Raw genomic sequence first — 18,961 nt, forward strand, 5'->3', positions numbered from 1 at the left:
AAAGTGAACACAATAATAAATATAACAATAAACATGAAAATTCTGATACATATCAAATATCAAGCTGAAAATTATAAATAAAACATTAACTTTAAGATTAAAATATATATGACATATTGACATTAGAATATAAATGTTGTTTCATTGAGTTCATTGAGTCTGTTCTTTTTAACTGAACTGGCTGCACTAGTTCAGAGTCTTCTTCCAGTGTAAGAAAAAAAGATAAACTGTGAACTAGTGCAGCCAGTTTAATCAAAAAGAACAGGCCTATTAACTACATAGATCTACTATTAAAATTTGAATTATTGATCTAGGTGAAACGCTTGATGTAAGATGAAACGGTTTCTACGGATAATTTCCTATTGAATACATGTGCGACAAAATTAATAGTTTTCACGGATATGGAAATTTATTAGACTATGACCGATACTCATAGTTCGTTCTATCCAGATATCACAAGGATATTTTAAATACATACTAAAAAAACGTATACAGACATTAATAATGAAATATATTAAAATTAAAAAATTTCAATATTCTATTTTCAGTAAGAAAGTATTAACTTAAACAACAGAAATTGTAAAAGATAATCAGTTAATATTTTTAATATCGTTTAAAATATACATATTTTTATGTTTTACTTTACGTAATATCTCGATTTGACATTAAAATACACTCGTTCATACATCAATAAAATTGGAAAATTGTTTCATATGTGATTATTGTACTTATCTAATAAGAAGTAATTTGTTAATTAAATATTTATAATAATATCATATAGAAACAATAAAATATAGTTAAAATAATACACAATTTATGAATAACAGAATTATATTTAATATTATAATTATATTTTGTATGTAATTTTATATATAATCAACATATGCAAATTAATTATTCGTTAATAATTAATCACAATTAATAATTAATATAACTTCATTGATGTCATTTAATGATGAAATTATAATTCATATGTGATAAATAGATATATTTTTGCAATCTTTGCAAAATTGCAAAAATATACCTATCTATCACATATATGAATTATAATTTCATTAGTGAGAAAGTTTATAGTTTAGAAATTCTAAAGCTTTCTTTCATGAAATGTTATTTGGAATTGAGATTTTATAGAAGAAATTATTAAATAAGCATTATAACATATTGTTTTATTTAAAAACTCAATTAAAATAAATAAATAGGCAGATGGATAGATGAATAGATGAATAGAAAAACAGATCGATAGATAGATGGATAGATAGATAGATAGATAGATAGATAGATAGGTAGATAGATAGATAGATAGATAGGTAGATAGATAGATAGATAGATAGGTAGATAGATAGATAGATAGATAGATAGATAGATAGATAGATAGATAGATAGATAGATAGATGATTGATAGATAAATAGATAGATAGATAGATAGATAGATAGATAACACACACGTAGGAAGAGAGTGGGAAAGACAAAGAAATTGTTTTCTATTTAAATATTGCTGATTACGAACGTACGATTATAATTGTATAATAGATATAAACGATAAGAGATTGATAACGTAATAAACTATTGACATATATACGTAACATGTGTAACATGTATGTATGATATATTGCATAATCAGAGTTTTTGTTTTAATTCATAAATTTGATAATAGTGACGTAATGACGACATTAATTTATTTGTAGCATAATCCTAGTTCTATATTTGCGTTTCTTATATTTGCATTTTGTGATTATTCAACAGGCAAACAATAAGTGAACATTACGTCGGTTTTATCGGTCGGTTACATCAGTACACGTATGTAAATATGCGACGATGTGTACGTATATATACGTACGGATATACGTGCCCGTTCAGTCACAGCACGCATGACGTATCGTGAGATAAACTCGGATAAACTCTGCTTACATTATAAGCAGGTGAAGGCGCTTCAACGCGCGGTGTACTCTGCGTTACATCGTGCCGGTTGTTCTGCGCCGGTGTCAGTAAACCTCCAGCTACCTCGCGGAGCGGAGTGGAGCGCAGTGAATTCGAGTGTGATAATAAAAACACAAACTCTCCAAATGCCGCGTTATGCCGATTGCGTACGCAATTATTAATACGACGGGTCATAATTAAAACCGGACGGGTATAATTTCATTTATTTGTAATTACACGTGTGACCACGAAATTCAAAAAAACATCCAACTAATTAATTAAGGTAACTGTATCGCATACTTCCATTTATCATCATTTATCAACGGTTTACAACAAGAGATCTTCAAACGAAAAGATCAATGAATAAGATTGATAAATTTCAATAAACAATTGTCGCCAAGTTGTAAGAAACACAATTTAAGGAATGTAGTTTTTAATATAGTGTGAACACGACTGTAACTAAAAATTACATGGCAAAAGCATAGCGCAAAAACATAGGTCAAAAGCATAGCCGTAAATATTGTTGTCTCGAAGACTTTTGTACGATTTCATGTTTCTGTTTTGCGATATAGCACTGTATACAATACAGTAGAAATAATGATAAATAAAAAAGATAATTTGTTATTAATTATTTCTTAATAATCGTTAATTAATAAATAGATATAAATGCCATTTATCTCTTATCTTTGCCGAGAATACGAGAATTATTGTCGCCCCATAAGATGCTATTCTTTACGTATTGACATTTTTTTTATTTAAACTTTTTATTTTCGCGAGAAACTACAATCTCATTTGAGTTTTCTCGAGGATCCCCTTAATGAAGAAACTGTTATATTTCTTTCTTTTTTTCTTATATGTGCGTAAAAGCGCGCCTAACAATGCGAGTAATTTAATTTCCATATATATATAAGATATATAAAATATGGTAAAACCTACGAGCAAATTGTAACAAATGAAACAAGATGGCATTCATTTGAGCTCGAATACAAAAACTACCGCTAGTCGTTACTTTCATGCCAATTATCACAATTGCAAAAACTCTTGCCTCTTTAATACGAAATCATAATGTGTTTTCTCGCATTGTTGCCGTCACTTTACCTTTGAAGACGAACGTGGATACGGCAAGCGTCAAGACTCCATTGTTTTCAGAACGGAAATTACCGGTGAAATGTCCGAGTGTGGGAATCCGAAAAGAGCTATAAAAAAAATATTGTGTGTTCCACCGAGCTAAATTTTCAATAAATGCACTATGTAATGTAACATGATAGACACTTCGCTTATAATTAAACGCATAATTAAACGTGATATCAGAATTAAATCATATATACGTATATCTTTGAATTTAATTTATTTCATTAGCTATGTATTTGTTTAATCAGGCCCAATAAAAAAATATCAAACAAAGCCGAAGCAGCTATATTTAACGCTGAATGTTGAGAATATAGTTTAAAAATTTGATACTTTTCTCTGGTATAATCGTGACATTGTCACATTGTACATATAAGAATTAGCATGATTCAATTCTTTTTTATTATCAAATTATATTATTAATCTTATTTTTTTTAATTGTGAAAGTGCATTTATAAAATGTTGATCAATATTGTACATGTTGCATTACACCTATAGTATGTTATCAATATATCGGGATTCATATTTTTTATTATATTATCTTTCCTCTGTATATGTATGTATACGCGCATGTTTTTCTGTTTTTTTTTTTTTTATTATTATTAGATAGGATAATAAATAATCATTTTGCCAATATCAATCAACGTTTAATTAGACATTATCGTTAGCAGAAAAAAATATGAAATTTATGTCATTAAGAAGAAGGATCTTCATTAAGTTCATTTGTTCACAAACACGTTAATTTGTTCAGAAAAGCCTTATACTAAAAAGATTTCTCTATTTACAAGAAACTGAAGATAGGTCTTATAATATAGAAATAAATTGATGCAGTTGTCACCAAATTTGAAAACGTCAAATGCTCTAGATCACAGAAAAGTTAACTACAAATATTTATGAAAGTTTATAATAAAAATATTAGTCATATGTTAAAAATAAAAAGTTTTTATGAATAAAAATTTATATAACGATTAAATAAATTTAACGAGATTTCTGTAGATGACGAGGATATTTCATCTTATAAATTAAAATAATCGTTTATTATATCGTCACGGATGTTGTCGTCATTGTCTTAGTCAGCATGCTTTTTGCAAAATTAGATATCACAGATGCATATTACGCGCGTGCTATATATTTTTTTAAACAAAAGGAACAGAAGTTAATATAATATGATTATACTATTAACCTTTTGATATACATACAACTATCTAAACGATCTCTGCGATGACAGCTGCTCATGAAGTTAATGCAGTGAGAGAACCAATTGGCATCGCGGAAAAGAAGCAGTAATAAACTTTGGAAGATGCGAGTAATTGACTCTACATGCCTTTTAAAATACTTATGTATAGCTCTTGTCGCATAGTTTTACTGATTATATGTAAATTTTATTCTTTCTAGGAAACTTAAAAATTTCTAGGGAAATAGTATTTTTAGGTGAGATGCTTTTTCGTACATGAACACTATAGAAATCTGAAAAAAATCTAACACTCTATATAAGTGTAGAAAATAAATATTTACAATTTCGACAAGATTTTAGGAAATTGTAAAAGCTCCGTTTAAAAATGTTTACAAAATTAATAAAAAGATTAAGTCAAGTTTATATATATATATATATATATATATATATATATATATATTTGAATCGAATGCAAGATTTAATTGTATAGCTTAAAGAGATAATAGTATAAAATGAAAAAAATTAATTTAGATAAAAAAAATGTTTATATAAAAAAAATTGATAACAAATCTTTTATACAAATGATATATGTATTTAGTTGAATAATATATTTAACTGTCGAGCTAATGATACAAAGATGAGGTAATGATACAAGGAAACCTATTTCCTTATGGCTCATGAATTAGTTTTTAGTAAAAAAAAAAAAGAACTTTTGTATTCATAATTTATTGCAATAAAATCAGCGCTTTAAGATATGAAATTACTGAAATATAATAAATATTTCTGTCAAGAGAAAAAAATTGAAGTATTCAATGTAAAGTTTTATTCGCAGACTCTCTTTTGAAATTGTATAAGTATGTATGTGTGTGTGCGTGCGTGCGTGCGTGTGTTATGAGATTTCTTAATAATTGTATAGCATTAGCATTGGGAAATGATTTCTCACGTAACTAATACGCTCTAATTTGGATTTGTATTATAATCTGCAACTGGCACATCATACAAATTTATGATATTGTATATATTGCAAATCTCTAATTAGGCTTAATAATATGTAACATCTATCTAATACCAAGATTATTTTTGTAGTTCTTAAAATCCAATCGTGAGTAATAGATTAAAGAAAAAATTTTTAAATTTGGAGTTTATAATTTGATAAATTTGCTATAATAACGATATTATACAATGCGAATATAATATTGCTCACATAAAATTGTGTAAGCAGCAAAATAATTCCTAATTATTTTTTAAAACAAATTATTACTCTTAATATGTATTTTAAAATCAAATCCTTTGCAAAAAATTAAAACAAGAAGTATGTGAATAGATACAAAACTGATTGAAAAAAGAAAATATATATTGACGAAATATAATGTGTTTCTTGAATAATCACAGACAGATTTTCATCAAGATCTTATTTGCTTCTGCACTTGCTCTTATGGTATTACTTCAAAAAACTACAAGTTACGCCGATCATATCTTGATTGCCACCTTCAAATTAATATTTTGTTGGGAGTTGACTTTCAAAAAACAAAAAAAAAAGGGAAGAAAGGGGGATTTAATATTTTCTTAGTATACTCTGTTAAAATGAAAATAAAGTGCGTTGCCAAAGATTCCTTTTCCTTCAAACTCGAGGAAATACCAAAATTGTTATTTATATTAAATTGTTATTTTATATTGTTTAAATTAAATTATTTTAAATATAATTATTAAAATTCAGTGTAAGTTAAACAAAAATTCTTTTCGTCTTACTTTCGATTCTTTGTCCAAAAGGAGCAGGAGAAATGATATAATCTCAATCTTTATCATCATCATAGTTAGTTCGTGTCGTCGACGTGATAAGTGTATACTCGTCTATGTGGGTATAAACACATGTTATAATGCGTGAATAGTAACGTTGGATAAAAAATTGTCCGGTATGCCTGAATTTCTACCGATGCATATACTATCCTCGCATTCCATACTCGTTGCACACTTGACACGACTTGGAATTCCTTCGTGAAAGCAATGTAGCAACTTAAGGGACTGGCTTACAGTGTGTAGAGAAGCATTCGGTATTTGCTTCTCTTTATTTCAATAAGGAAACAAAGATTTCAATAAGAAACGGAGATATACTTGGAATGTAACCCAAGTGATTGCGACGCAATGGAAACGATGTTTTGTAAACGCAAAATCATTTTCTTTGATACACAAGTGTATTTTTCTGAAGTCGTGTAATCTTTACAATGATTGATAGCGCTTGAGATAGATCGATTTTACGTATATTAAATTATCATTTAATTATCATATCATCTGATGTAATTAGTATTCTATTGTAAGCACATTCTTTATATGATTCATTTATATAAATTTATATAAATATCAAGTTATAAATGGGATACATCAGCACAAAAAAGGTCTCTTTATATATCTTTCAATAAAATAAATCATTTTTGAAAAAAAAAAAATTCAAATTCGTAAATTATAAATGAACAAAATTTTTATTTGATTATCAGATACAAAAAATGAAAAGTAAAAAATGAAACTCTAAAGTAAATGATCAAAGTGGCCATCTTGTGTCATAACGCATACATTCGTTTGAAATTTTTGGGAAAAAGAAAATTTTTTCTTTCAACTTTGACATCCTATACCTTTGAAACCAAGCTGCTTCAGATATATAAAGTTTTCGTCTTGAATTAGTGAGGAATTGCTTTTTAAAAATCCTCTTAGATCTTTTACTTAGCTATTACCTGTATTCGTATTGAAGATGCTGTAGATATATTCAACAAAATTATTTTTTAACTGCGAGAAGAAATGCCATCTATTGGATTAATCTCAAAATGTACAAATTAATATAAGAAACGTATGAAAATCTATAGGCTTATACATATTATACAGTGTGTAAGAAAAGAGAATGTATCCACCAATTATAATGTTTATCTAATATGTTTTTCAGTATATAGTTTTATATATTCATGAATTTTTATACATTTCTTGCATCAATTCAGATTAGGATATATACCTTTATAAATAAATTCATGTATATCATAAATATGTATATCAAATCACAGATATATCTAATAATTACATACGTTTATCTAATATGTTTCTTACACCATATGATACTTATGAGTTTTAATATGTTTTTTATATCAATCTGTATTTATGGGGCGTATGTCATTTCACTTATGCCAAAGAGTTCACTTATGCCAAAGTATTAAAAACATTTAAAAAACATTTATTTATTACAATTTTTAAACATACACTTATTATATAAAAATCGTATACTTCTTATACCTATATCAATTCTAAAGCACTAATTGTGTATTATATCATATTTTTACCAATAAATGCCTGAGCACCGTGTAATATAGCGTATACTTTCTTGAAAACGATTTATTGTTGATTAGTATTTTTTTCCTTAATTATGTCTATAATGTTCAAGTAGATCATTCCAACTGAATCATGTCAAACAGTGGATGTACTAAATTAAATGTCATCTTACTAAATGCATCGAAATATCTAACGGTAGAGAAACTGCAGTTTCACTGTAAGCATCATACCGTTGTAAATTAGATTTCCTTGATGCGATAATTCGAACTGTCGAGCGCCATCCTAAATTCGTCTTCACTTATTTATTTTCTTCTTTTAAAAAGTATTCTTTCTTTCTTCCTCCTTCTTTTTCTCTCATCTCATTGGCGTACGTTCATGGACATTGACGCATGCGTGCGTATATGTGTGTGTGTGTGTGTGTGTGTGTGTGTGTGTGTGTGTGTGTGTGTGTGTGTGTGTGTGTGTGTGTGTGTGCGCTCGTGGAAAAGATACAGTTATACGCTTTACTAGAGAGAAAGAGAAAGAGAACAGGGAAAAAGAGGAGAGAAAAGAAGAAGATACCACGCCAGACGGAGGACCTGTTTTATAACTAGAGATTCATAACGGCATATGATCTTACAATGGACACTCTGGCAAGCAATGACAAACAAAGCGGAATCTAAATCGACGTTTCACGCGACGTTAACTTCGCACACATTAGATCTCGTAAATTTATTTGCAAAATGCCTTCGAAACAAGCGTGAAATATTTTTACGATATTTTATAGATTTCAATTTTATTGATTGATGTATTTCATATAAAAAGACATTTGGTGACGTCTTTTTTCCCTTGCTCTAAAAAAATATTTCCCCCTCCTCCTTTTTTTTTTTTTTAATCGGAGTACGACATTTTATAAACTTTTCTAAACATTTTTATTATAATTCTTTGTATTTTATTATAATTCTTTTTTTCAGAATCTTTAAAAATAATGTTTTTGATTACTTTCAAGCTATTATCTTTTACTTTTCAATGATTATTTATTTAATTTTTTTAATCAGTGGAGGAAAAAAGAAAAAATGAAAAAAGTTTTTTAAACAGTGATTTTAGAGAATTTTTGATTTTTAAAAAATAGCATGTATATGTATCATATCAAATAATGCGACTCGATACTATGCATATCTTGATCAATAGGGATCTCGTTTCTTTCGATCGAATATTAATGACTTCAATTTCCTGTGAGCACATGTATATCATCAACATTCAAATCAATTTCTTCGTGAAACTGTTTTCGATCGAACTCTGATTGCTAAGAAAGCGATTGACAGTTATTTTTATAATCGATGGAAATGCGTTATTTGTGGACAATATGCGTTTTGCATTATTTAGAACATACTTTATTTTCTACTGGAATTAAGTTATTAAAGTAATGAACATGCGAAATTGTATTTATTATTTAAATAGTTAAATTATAATTATCTTTTATGTGTATACATATATATATATATATATATATATATATATATATATATATATGTATACAATATAATAAATAAATATGTATATATTTATTTATTTTATGTGTATATATTATTTGAATTAACAATCACTCGAATTTTATAGAAAAAGATAAAAAAATTATATATATATATATATAATTTTTATTTTTTTCTTATCATCTTCTTCAACAAATTTGAATGATTGTTAATTTAGATATTTTACTAACTCACATAATTATTTTCAATAAGATCTGATATTAAATTCAGATGAAAATTAAGCATTATGTAGGATGCTAATATTAATGAAATCACAATATAATGTTTTCAATATAAACAACATTAAGAATAAATTTGTGAATTTCTTTGACGAGTCCTATTAATCCGGACTATGTTTATTCAATTGTATTTAGTCAGTCGAGCCAGCATTTATAGTATGATATTCAAATAATCTGAATCGTTACTTGCTCAAGCAATTTCATACCAATAAACAAAAATAAGCAATTAGATCAGATTTCACATTTATTATTATCGTTCTGGACCGTGATCGCAGTTTTCCTTCTTCTTTCTCTTTTTCTCTTTCCTTTTCTCTCTTGTCATTTTTTTTTTGCTTTGTTTCCTTTAGTAGCGCATATACTGTTCATCGCAGGATAAAATCTATAATCAGCATATATAAACCGATGGCTTTCCCGTTCAAGATCCTGGTTTGCGCGCGCATCTTGAATCTTCCGTTTTCTAGATCGAGGTCATCGAGTCTTTTTTAATGTATTTTACAAGGAATGAAAGATATACGTATAAGATAAAAATGTGAACCGTATATAATCAGAACGTGAAAATGTCATAATATATAATGGGAGGATATACATATATGTAAAGGAAAATGGAAAACAGAGAGAGATGATACAGTCTGAGTAGTTTCTCGAAATTTCTTTTCATGAGTTCTATAGTGATTTTATGTGATTATTTCCGAGATTGTTTATTTTAGCAATTTAAACATAATTGGTAAAATAAGAAAGATTTGAAAATCCTTTTCCATAATTATACATTATACATTAATATATATTTTCATAATAAAATACCAAATAATAACATATCAAAAACACGAAAAATTTTTTAAATTTACATGTTTATCATTTTCTAGTTTAATATATTTAAAGTTGCCGATCCGTGACAATATTTATTTTAAAAAAATTTTGCACTTTATATTTCTCTTCAGACACATAGATGATACAGATAAAATAATGTTTGGCTTTTTAGAATTAGAGATCTAATATGATATCAAAAAAATACATATAAAAATGTATATATATATATATGTACATATGTATATATATATATATATATATATATATATATATATATGTATGAATGTATGTACATACGTATAAATGCATGTATGTATATATATGTATGTATATATGTATGTATACTTTCCTACAGAAATATGGATGTTCTTTTATTGAAGTCCGGTTTTCAATTTAAAATTTTCTTAAATGATTAAGTAATTAACTCATCACATAGATAGAATGTGAGATTATTATAAATTGCATGACAATGTTGTTAGAATCAATATAGTTATTTGAGATTGAATAATATCATAATTTTTATTACATAGATAACTTGAAGCATAAGCAGCTTCATATTATATTACATTGCGTAAAAAGATAACAAAATAAATATGTAATTTTATATATAAATTCGTCTTACATTTTATTCTTACATTTTATTAATAATCCCGCATGCATTGTTTAATTTGATATTGATCGATTACAACAATTTCAAAATTCATTCTACGATTCTGCGGCTCGATGTACACAAAAAGACAACGATATAAAAAATTTTATGTAGGACATATAAAAGCTATACACCAGGGTGGTACAACCCTCGAAGAAAATGTAAACATATTTTTTTACAATTGACGAAGAATCATATATGAACTGATTATATACACACGCACGCACGCACGCACGCACGCGCGCGCGCGCGCACACGCGCACATCACCGGATATTGGTATAATTCGATTAGCATTCCAATGTGCATACCTGTCGGAAGAATCATAATAAAAAATCTCTCCGGATTCATATGTATTCCGTTAATAATCGTCAATATCGATGATTGAGGTTTCGAGGATCGCGGATCTTCTCGTGTCTCGATGATACCCGAACACTCGAGTATTCTCTACTCTGCAATATCTTATGCGATAAACACTCGATGGAAACCATAACGAGCGTGCCATGCTTACAATGTCTTTCTTCTCCTTCTCTCTTCCCCTTGCAATCGCTCTCGCGATGATCTTTTCTTGTATTCGACTATACCCTGTCAATCATTGGCGCTAACATGATCTCGATTTTAATAATTGTGAAATATGGATCTGAAACAGTGTTACTTCCTATAACTATAAATTTTACGAATACTATTTTATCGATTTTGTCATTTAAAATAGCTACTTACGAGTTGAAATACAAAATGTGCAAATTTCACAAATTTGATTCTTTTAAATCTTCAGAATAATTAATTAAATTCTTGCATTGTTTGCAAATAAAAATAAATAAAAAGAAACAAATTTAGCTAATAATTATTAATTAGTAATTAATAACTTTGTTAAATTAACTGTTCATTATTATTAAAAGTCAATGATCTGATTCCAAAAATTCACTAATATTTTTTGTTATAATTTGATCAAATAAATATAATCAGTATCTATCAATTTCTTATATAATAAGCAAGCTTTTCTGCTTTTTCCCTGTAACTTTGTAAGTTTGAAAACCTTTTTTATTTCGACGAAAAATTGTATCATTGCTGCACAATCATTTAATAATGAATAAACGTTTTGCTTTAAAACTAAATTTATTTTGTTGTTAAATTATGTGCAAATACTGGATATTTTTACAATCTTTAGTCATATTGATCGATATAAAAACATATAAATAGCATTTGACGAGAGATCTTTGTATCATGTATCTGTCACTTATCATGTATAAGATGTGTTTGAAATTTTTTGCGAATCAGAACAATGAAAAAAGGAAAATTATTCAAAACAGTAATTACTTATTTTTTAATATATATATATATATATATATATATATATTATATTTAAATATATTCTCTTTTTGATTCGATATACTTACAATTAGCTTAATGATTTTCGAGAACGATTTTTATAGAAAAATTCGTCAATAACCGATTTGCCGCTCTGTATTCATTATGTTGACTCTTCGTTTGTGTTAGATGTATAGTACTGGATCTAAACATTGTTAATTATGAATCGGCGCAAATATTCTTTCGGATTAGGTGTATAATGCTCCAAACATTCGGATAAAATTCAATTCGATATTTTTTATAAACGCGGTATCCATCGCGCACTCCTTTATACTCAAATTTTTGTATAATTACGTAACGTACCGAGCTAAAACTTTTGACGCTTATTTGAGTAGAACAAGATGATTGAAAGAGAATTTTGTTAATATTGCTATACATATGTGATTTGCAAAATTTTTCAAACATCCTTCATACTTTAGGCTACGACAATAATAGATTTTTACTAAATCGCAAATATACCCATTTTTTTCGCCCTACGCTTCCGATAGATATCATCACGGTGAAAAATTCCATAAAAAAATTAATAAAGGCAAAACGTGTAAATTATTGTGTTTTTTCTTGTTGTGTAGAGAAAAAGGAAAAACGTATATCATTTATTACTGTAATTAACTTTACTTTTATTAGGAAATAAAATCCCTAAAAAGATTAGGACTGCGACGAACTCGAGTTCGATGATTTAAAAATATAAATATAAAAATCTGGCAGATATAATAGCAAATTGTTTGGAAAATTGTTTGCATTAATTAATAGCCGCGAAGAAATATAATGGGCACTAGGGGCCGTTTGCTATTAAAACAGCGCGCTGTGCGTGTATTAAAATAATATATATATATATATATATATATATATATATATATATAAACAGGTGATCTACGTGTGCATATGTGACTAACCGCTCTTGCGCGCGGGTCAATGCCTCGGCTGTCTCCGAGTAGTAGGTATGTACTTACGCCGCGTACTTACGCCTTTTCCTTTACGTTGGACTCAAGCGTTTCAAGTGTATCCCTCGTGCATACGCACATACGCATCTACGCACGTGTCCTGTTTCTCCGCGAGGGAAGTTCACACATGACATCCGAGAATGGAATAATCTCATATATATAATCATATATATAATCTTCGAAATATATCAATAATCCAAGTTTCCAAAATATTAATTTAATTAATAAACTTTTAGCATTTCCCATTTTAAACGGGTCTAAAATTATGCCTCCAGAGAGGAATTGTGATGATTAAATTGTGATGTAAAAAAAATATAAAAAAATAGAAGAATACACTAATGTTATTATTGTATAACAATTTCTTCAATTGTGTTATTTTAATCCAAAAAAATCAAAATTGATGCAATTAAATTCATTATGCAAAGTTTCTCAATAAATTTTGAGTTGTTATTCAAAAAAAAACTTTAACAGATACACAAACAAGAAAAAAAATTTGAAATTTTTGAAAATAAGTTTTTAATAATTCTTTGAATTTATTTATTTAAAAAATCCTCCAAACATCTCATTTATTTATATTATTTTGAGTGTTAAAGACAATAGTTAACACTTTTATTTTAAAAACTATTTTTAATTTTAGAGAAAATATCAGTGTCTAAAAAATTTTTAACTTACAAGAATCATAAATAAAATATTTCTTAAAAATTTGAGAATGTCAAAATTTTTATCTCTCTTTTTTTTTAGATATAATTATATTTCTATTATTCAAGTTCCCATTAATTTTCCTCCACTCTTATCGATTTAGATTGAAATTAAAGAGATAAAAAACAAAATTTTATGGGTATATGTGCGTTTCTGTCAAGACGAAAAAGTGCTTACAGCTGAATGGCTGTCATTCACCAGATGAACACAGTTCACATTAAAAACACAGTTCACGAAAAAACATGCAAGAGTACAGGATAACGCTTTTTTCAAGAATGATAAATTTTTTATCATAAATTAAATTTTGTTATTAAATACTGTTCCTAAAAAATTATCAGCAGAAGATTAAAATTTTTAAATATTATTCAAAAAAATTTTTATATTTATTTACAATATCATTAAAGCACTCAAAAATCTATAGGAAATTATAATTATTCTCGTTCTTATATTCTTGTAAAAAAAGTATTCTTTTGTTAAATTTGTAATTTTTTATTATAATAATAATTTGTAAGGTCACGATAATAATTGATTATGTGATTGCACATCGATGTCTCGATGGTAAACCAAATGAATCAGAAATATACTATGATAATCATCAACTTTATAATATACATTTCTGATTCACTTGGCTTGCCATCGAGGTATTGAGGCGTGTCATATGGTCAATCATTACCGCGACACGATCATAACTGTTATTATTATTATTATCACATGCAACCTACAAAACTAAGCATCTGTTACCTTGGTCTTCGTAATATATGTAGTTGAATCATTACACTATGCGGCATTGGACCGTAAAATGCTTATAAAAATTTTGCTTTTATCGATAGATGAGATTATATGTACATGTACTGTATAGATGTGCAGCTGCAAAATGTAATTGTAAAAATTAAAAAATTAAAAATTAAATTAAAAAATTAAAAGATTATCAAAATTTTTACATTAAATAATTTTTACACTTACTGGATAATGGTAATACGGAAAGAACGAAGATACGGTTTTCCTAAAGTCTAAAGTGTCTATCAAATTTGGCTAGATATAGAGTTGAAAATAATGTTAGAATATCAAAATTATTATGTAGGACACTTAAATATGATGATAATACCGATATAAATCTTTTATATTCTAATAAATAATTTAAATGCCTTATATAAATATTTTTGGTTTAAAACAATTATATTCAAATCTGTATCTGGCCAAATTTTTAGATACTTCAGCACACAAAAGTATTTTTTCCGTGTACTATAATCTGCTCGCGCGTAATTATTGTGAATTTACGATATAAACATTGCACATTCAAGGGAAGTATAACAAAATTAATGTAATTGGACTTAAAATCTTTCTTCTTGATAATTTCTAATTAATTTCCGATAGTAAGTATTTTTTGTAGTTTGATGAAATAAACTTACATGTACAGTATAAAAATATATATTCATCATTGGAAGTACATCAACATTTATCGATCATGATATTTTTTTTTTTTTTTTTTATATCCAATTAAATTATACGTATGCTTATGTTTTTTCAGAGAAAGCATAAGTGAAATTTTAGATGAAGTAGATGAAGTTTTAGTACGTAAAACAAGCAGATAGCAATCAAGGAAAAATTAAAATTTCCATTTTTGTTACGTACTTAGAGTTGGTATGTGCCGTCATCTCCGTTCTGGCAGAACGCACCGCGTGAGTAAGGTACCGTTTGAAAATACCGAAGTAAATTCCGCAGAGCCGTTCCATGCATGGACGATCAACGGCGTGCACGATTTTTGCACTCAAATCTAATTAAACGCAACATTCCAAATCGATTATATAGTAAGAGAATAAGAGAAAAGCGATAAAAATATTTTTCGAGAAAAACGATCGATTTATTCTGAGATTTCCCGCCGTGTGAACGTAAGACTTTATCGTTTAAAAAGAAATTATCATCTCTTGCAGAATCAAAATATTAGAAACAATTACACGACTGTGCATTATGTATTGAAATAAATTTTTTATATTAGTATTTTTTAATATTTTATCAGTTTTATATTTTAATATTTTACAATGAGTAAAATACATGAATGATTTTTTTTTTGTTGATTTTGAAGTAAACAAAGTTATATATTGTTACAAATTGTCATAAAATTTATATATATATATATATATATATATGAAGTTTGAGACACTATAAAGTTGGAGACTCAAGAGACAGCTCTTGATTTTGACATATAATAGAAAAATATAAATTCGCATTTCTCTCTTTTAATATCTTTTACATAATACAATATTTTTAATGAATATTCTTGTCAATTTTAAATATAACGCGTATATTTAAAATTGATAAAAATACCCGTAAAATAAAATTATATATGTGTATAAGCATTTATATGTTATATTTATTTATATACATGTATATATATCTATTATGTATATATTCATCCTTTAAATTTAAAGAGTCGCAATTTGTTTATTTTTTAAATACTCTACTTTTAATTTTTTTAGCAAATCGGACATGGCGCCTAATGCGGAGGAAGAATTGTTGATTGTGAGACCATGGGGACCACAATTGGAAAAGGTAGTACACAACATTAAATAAATTAGATTATACAACAAACAATACTGAAATGATTATATCACATAAATAGTTTGTCAGTGTGTAACTGATTCGAAAGTTGTTTATGATATATGAATCACATTAAATAATAATTCCACGCACGCAGCAATTGATAAAATGTTTCCGATATCTTTCAACTTTGATTAAATGTACAAAAGACAGATCGGCTCGGCAAGATAATTGATTCTTCTTTTCGTTGTACTATGAGAATTCCATTATCCTAAGGACAACTCCAGAAGTGTCCGATCGAATTTTTCGATATCAATTTTTTTGGCGATTTTTAAGATAAAAAAATTTACAGATCGTTTATCAACATGCGGCTTTGTTTTTGACTTAAAAATTTTTGATGATCCGAAGAATTGGATGACTGCTCTGGTGAATCCGATTCGCATCCAAGATTCAGCAACCTTTTTTCTTTCTTTATAATATGTGTTTTTTACCTTGTTCTAACAATTGGAATATAGATATCATTTTGCGCCTTTTATGATGCTGATAATTATTTTAAAATAACTATTTCTATTTTTCATCATAAATATAGATAGAATACTGTTTATTAAGAGTAAAACTAAAATATATACAAATTCTTATACAAGTTATATATACAAATCTACATAACTTTTGTGTGTGTGTGTGTGTGTGTGTGTGTGTGTGTGTGTGTGTGTGTGTGTGTGTGTGTGTGTGTGTGTGTGTGTGTGATTTATATATATAGTATTTTATATAAATATTTTCGTATATTTTTCCTATTCGTAGTATTTTCTTATTTAATGATATAAGGTGGCATATATCTCATCCTATTATATATACATTATAACAAGCAATTAATAAACATCAATTTATGATTCAATTTCTTTTCGAACTATTCAGTATACATATATCGTAATATCACAGTCGCGATTAAATTCATCTTATAAAATAGGATAATCAATATTAATATACACCGAGATAACGATAATAATCACTAACAATTTAACTAATTAGGACAGAAATTATATGCAATAGATATTATTAATTGTATGTATTTATCCAAAAGATATCGCCGATTCATATCGATATAGTTTCACTTTAACGTGAAAGTCACAAATTTTATGAAGATCAAAATTGATCAATGTCGAGTGGAAATAGAAATTGCGGATGAACTCGAAATTAGATCGACTGTGACGAGAGAAATATTATGCGCAACCATATGCAATGTACCATCATAGTGGGAAAGTTTGCAGCGATTTCACTTAAATTGCGGAAGAGATTCAAAAGAATATAAAACTGATGTATGGAAAATATTGTTATAAACACTTTCGATAAAGCATCAATTTTATAAGTAGCACGCATCAATTTTGCATTTTCTTTCACTCTGAGCTAGAAAGATTGAAAAAAAAGCGAAACAAAATAATTTATGTCCTTTTATTAAATTAATGCAATGTCGGATTTTCATTAATTAAAAATATCGGTTGTTACAGTCATATTGATTTTATAATCTAATATAATGCTTACTATTATAGTTACAGTATACTCATAAATTTTTTTTTCAAAAACATGTTTTGTTTAAAGTTCAAAATAAGCGAAAAATGAATTTTCTTGAAATTTTCTTAAAATATAACTTTCTTATATGAATTCATATTAGGTAACATTGTTATTATATAGCTACTTGCAATATTAATAGAGGAGAAAACATATCTTATAAGTTCCAAATAGCATCTTTTTCTCATGACATTTACATACATTTTAATCCAGTTTATATTCATACATCCATGGACACAAATCGATTTAAATCAGATGTCCCATTTTAAATATGAATCTGATATCTAATCAGTTAATCTATGAATATTTAACTTATGTTCAAGTTTAAATTGATAATCTTTCTATATCAACATTTCAAAAATAATATTTTTTATTATTAAAATTATTTATAATACTTAAAAAAATGTTCCATTCTTTTTTATTATTGAAAATATTTTATTAATTGTAATTATGAAAAAATATTTTTAACATTTGTTTATAATTGTTTTGAAATCTTATTTTTCATTATTATGATGTCTAATGAAGAAAAGTCAAAAGGAAAATAACTTTGTCACAACGTACTTATATTATAAAAAGATCCAATTATAAACATTCGTCAGAGAGACTAATAATATATACCGAGTATGATAATTATTAATAATACTCACATTGTCATCCAATTTTTTTCTCTTGTAAAATATGTTTATTCTTTTTTCCATTTTATAGAGCCATAGCTTCAAAAAATGGCATAAATATGATTGCTACAATTTCATCAATAATAATATTGCCATTCTCCTTATCTTTGATTTCTAATATGTCATCACGCACATATGCATACGTCGACGCACAGAGCAAGCATGTACGTATTTCGACAAATTTGGTGTACAAAATTAATATTAGAAAACCAATATAAAAGATGAACATTTATTTTTTGAGAATAATGTGCCACAGGAAAAGTAATTAAGAAAAAGTAATTAAGCAGCTAAGTAAATGGTAACGTGCAATATTGCAAAATATGAAAATATTCTCTTTGTCACATCATGATTTATTTTCATCTATAAATAATATTTATTTATTCGCATCTATAAACTAACGCGAATGACAGCAGCGAGTAAATATGATTGATCACGTGCTATAA

At 27.0% G+C, this 18,961-nt stretch overlaps 1 protein-coding gene across 7 annotated transcripts in view; it reads left to right on the plus strand.

Annotated features, from left to right (window-relative positions):
- mwh (multiple wing hairs) overlaps positions 1-18,961 on the plus strand; it is a 31,545-nt gene that overhangs the window by 592 nt on the left and 11,992 nt on the right. Inside the window, exons 1-4 of one of the 7 annotated variants that reach the window (XM_089078811.1) lie at positions 1,450-1,595; positions 1,744-2,200; positions 15,269-15,548; positions 16,218-16,290. In XM_089078811.1, the coding sequence (XP_088934937.1) occupies positions 16,228-16,290 (63 nt within the window). In that variant the 5' untranslated portion in view covers positions 1,450-1,595; positions 1,744-2,200; positions 15,269-15,548; positions 16,218-16,227. Of the gene's footprint in view, positions 1-1,449; positions 1,596-1,743; positions 2,201-15,268; positions 15,549-16,217; positions 16,291-18,961 lie in introns of those variants that run through there. The other 6 variants (XM_089078810.1, XM_089078812.1, XM_089078813.1 and 3 more) reach the window with 6 other exon arrangements.

This window comes from Pogonomyrmex barbatus, unplaced genomic scaffold (assembly GCF_055798465.1).
Source record: "Pogonomyrmex barbatus isolate J1 unplaced genomic scaffold, ASM5579846v1 scaffold3, whole genome shotgun sequence".
Classification (NCBI taxonomy): Eukaryota; Metazoa; Arthropoda; class Insecta; order Hymenoptera; family Formicidae; genus Pogonomyrmex; species Pogonomyrmex barbatus.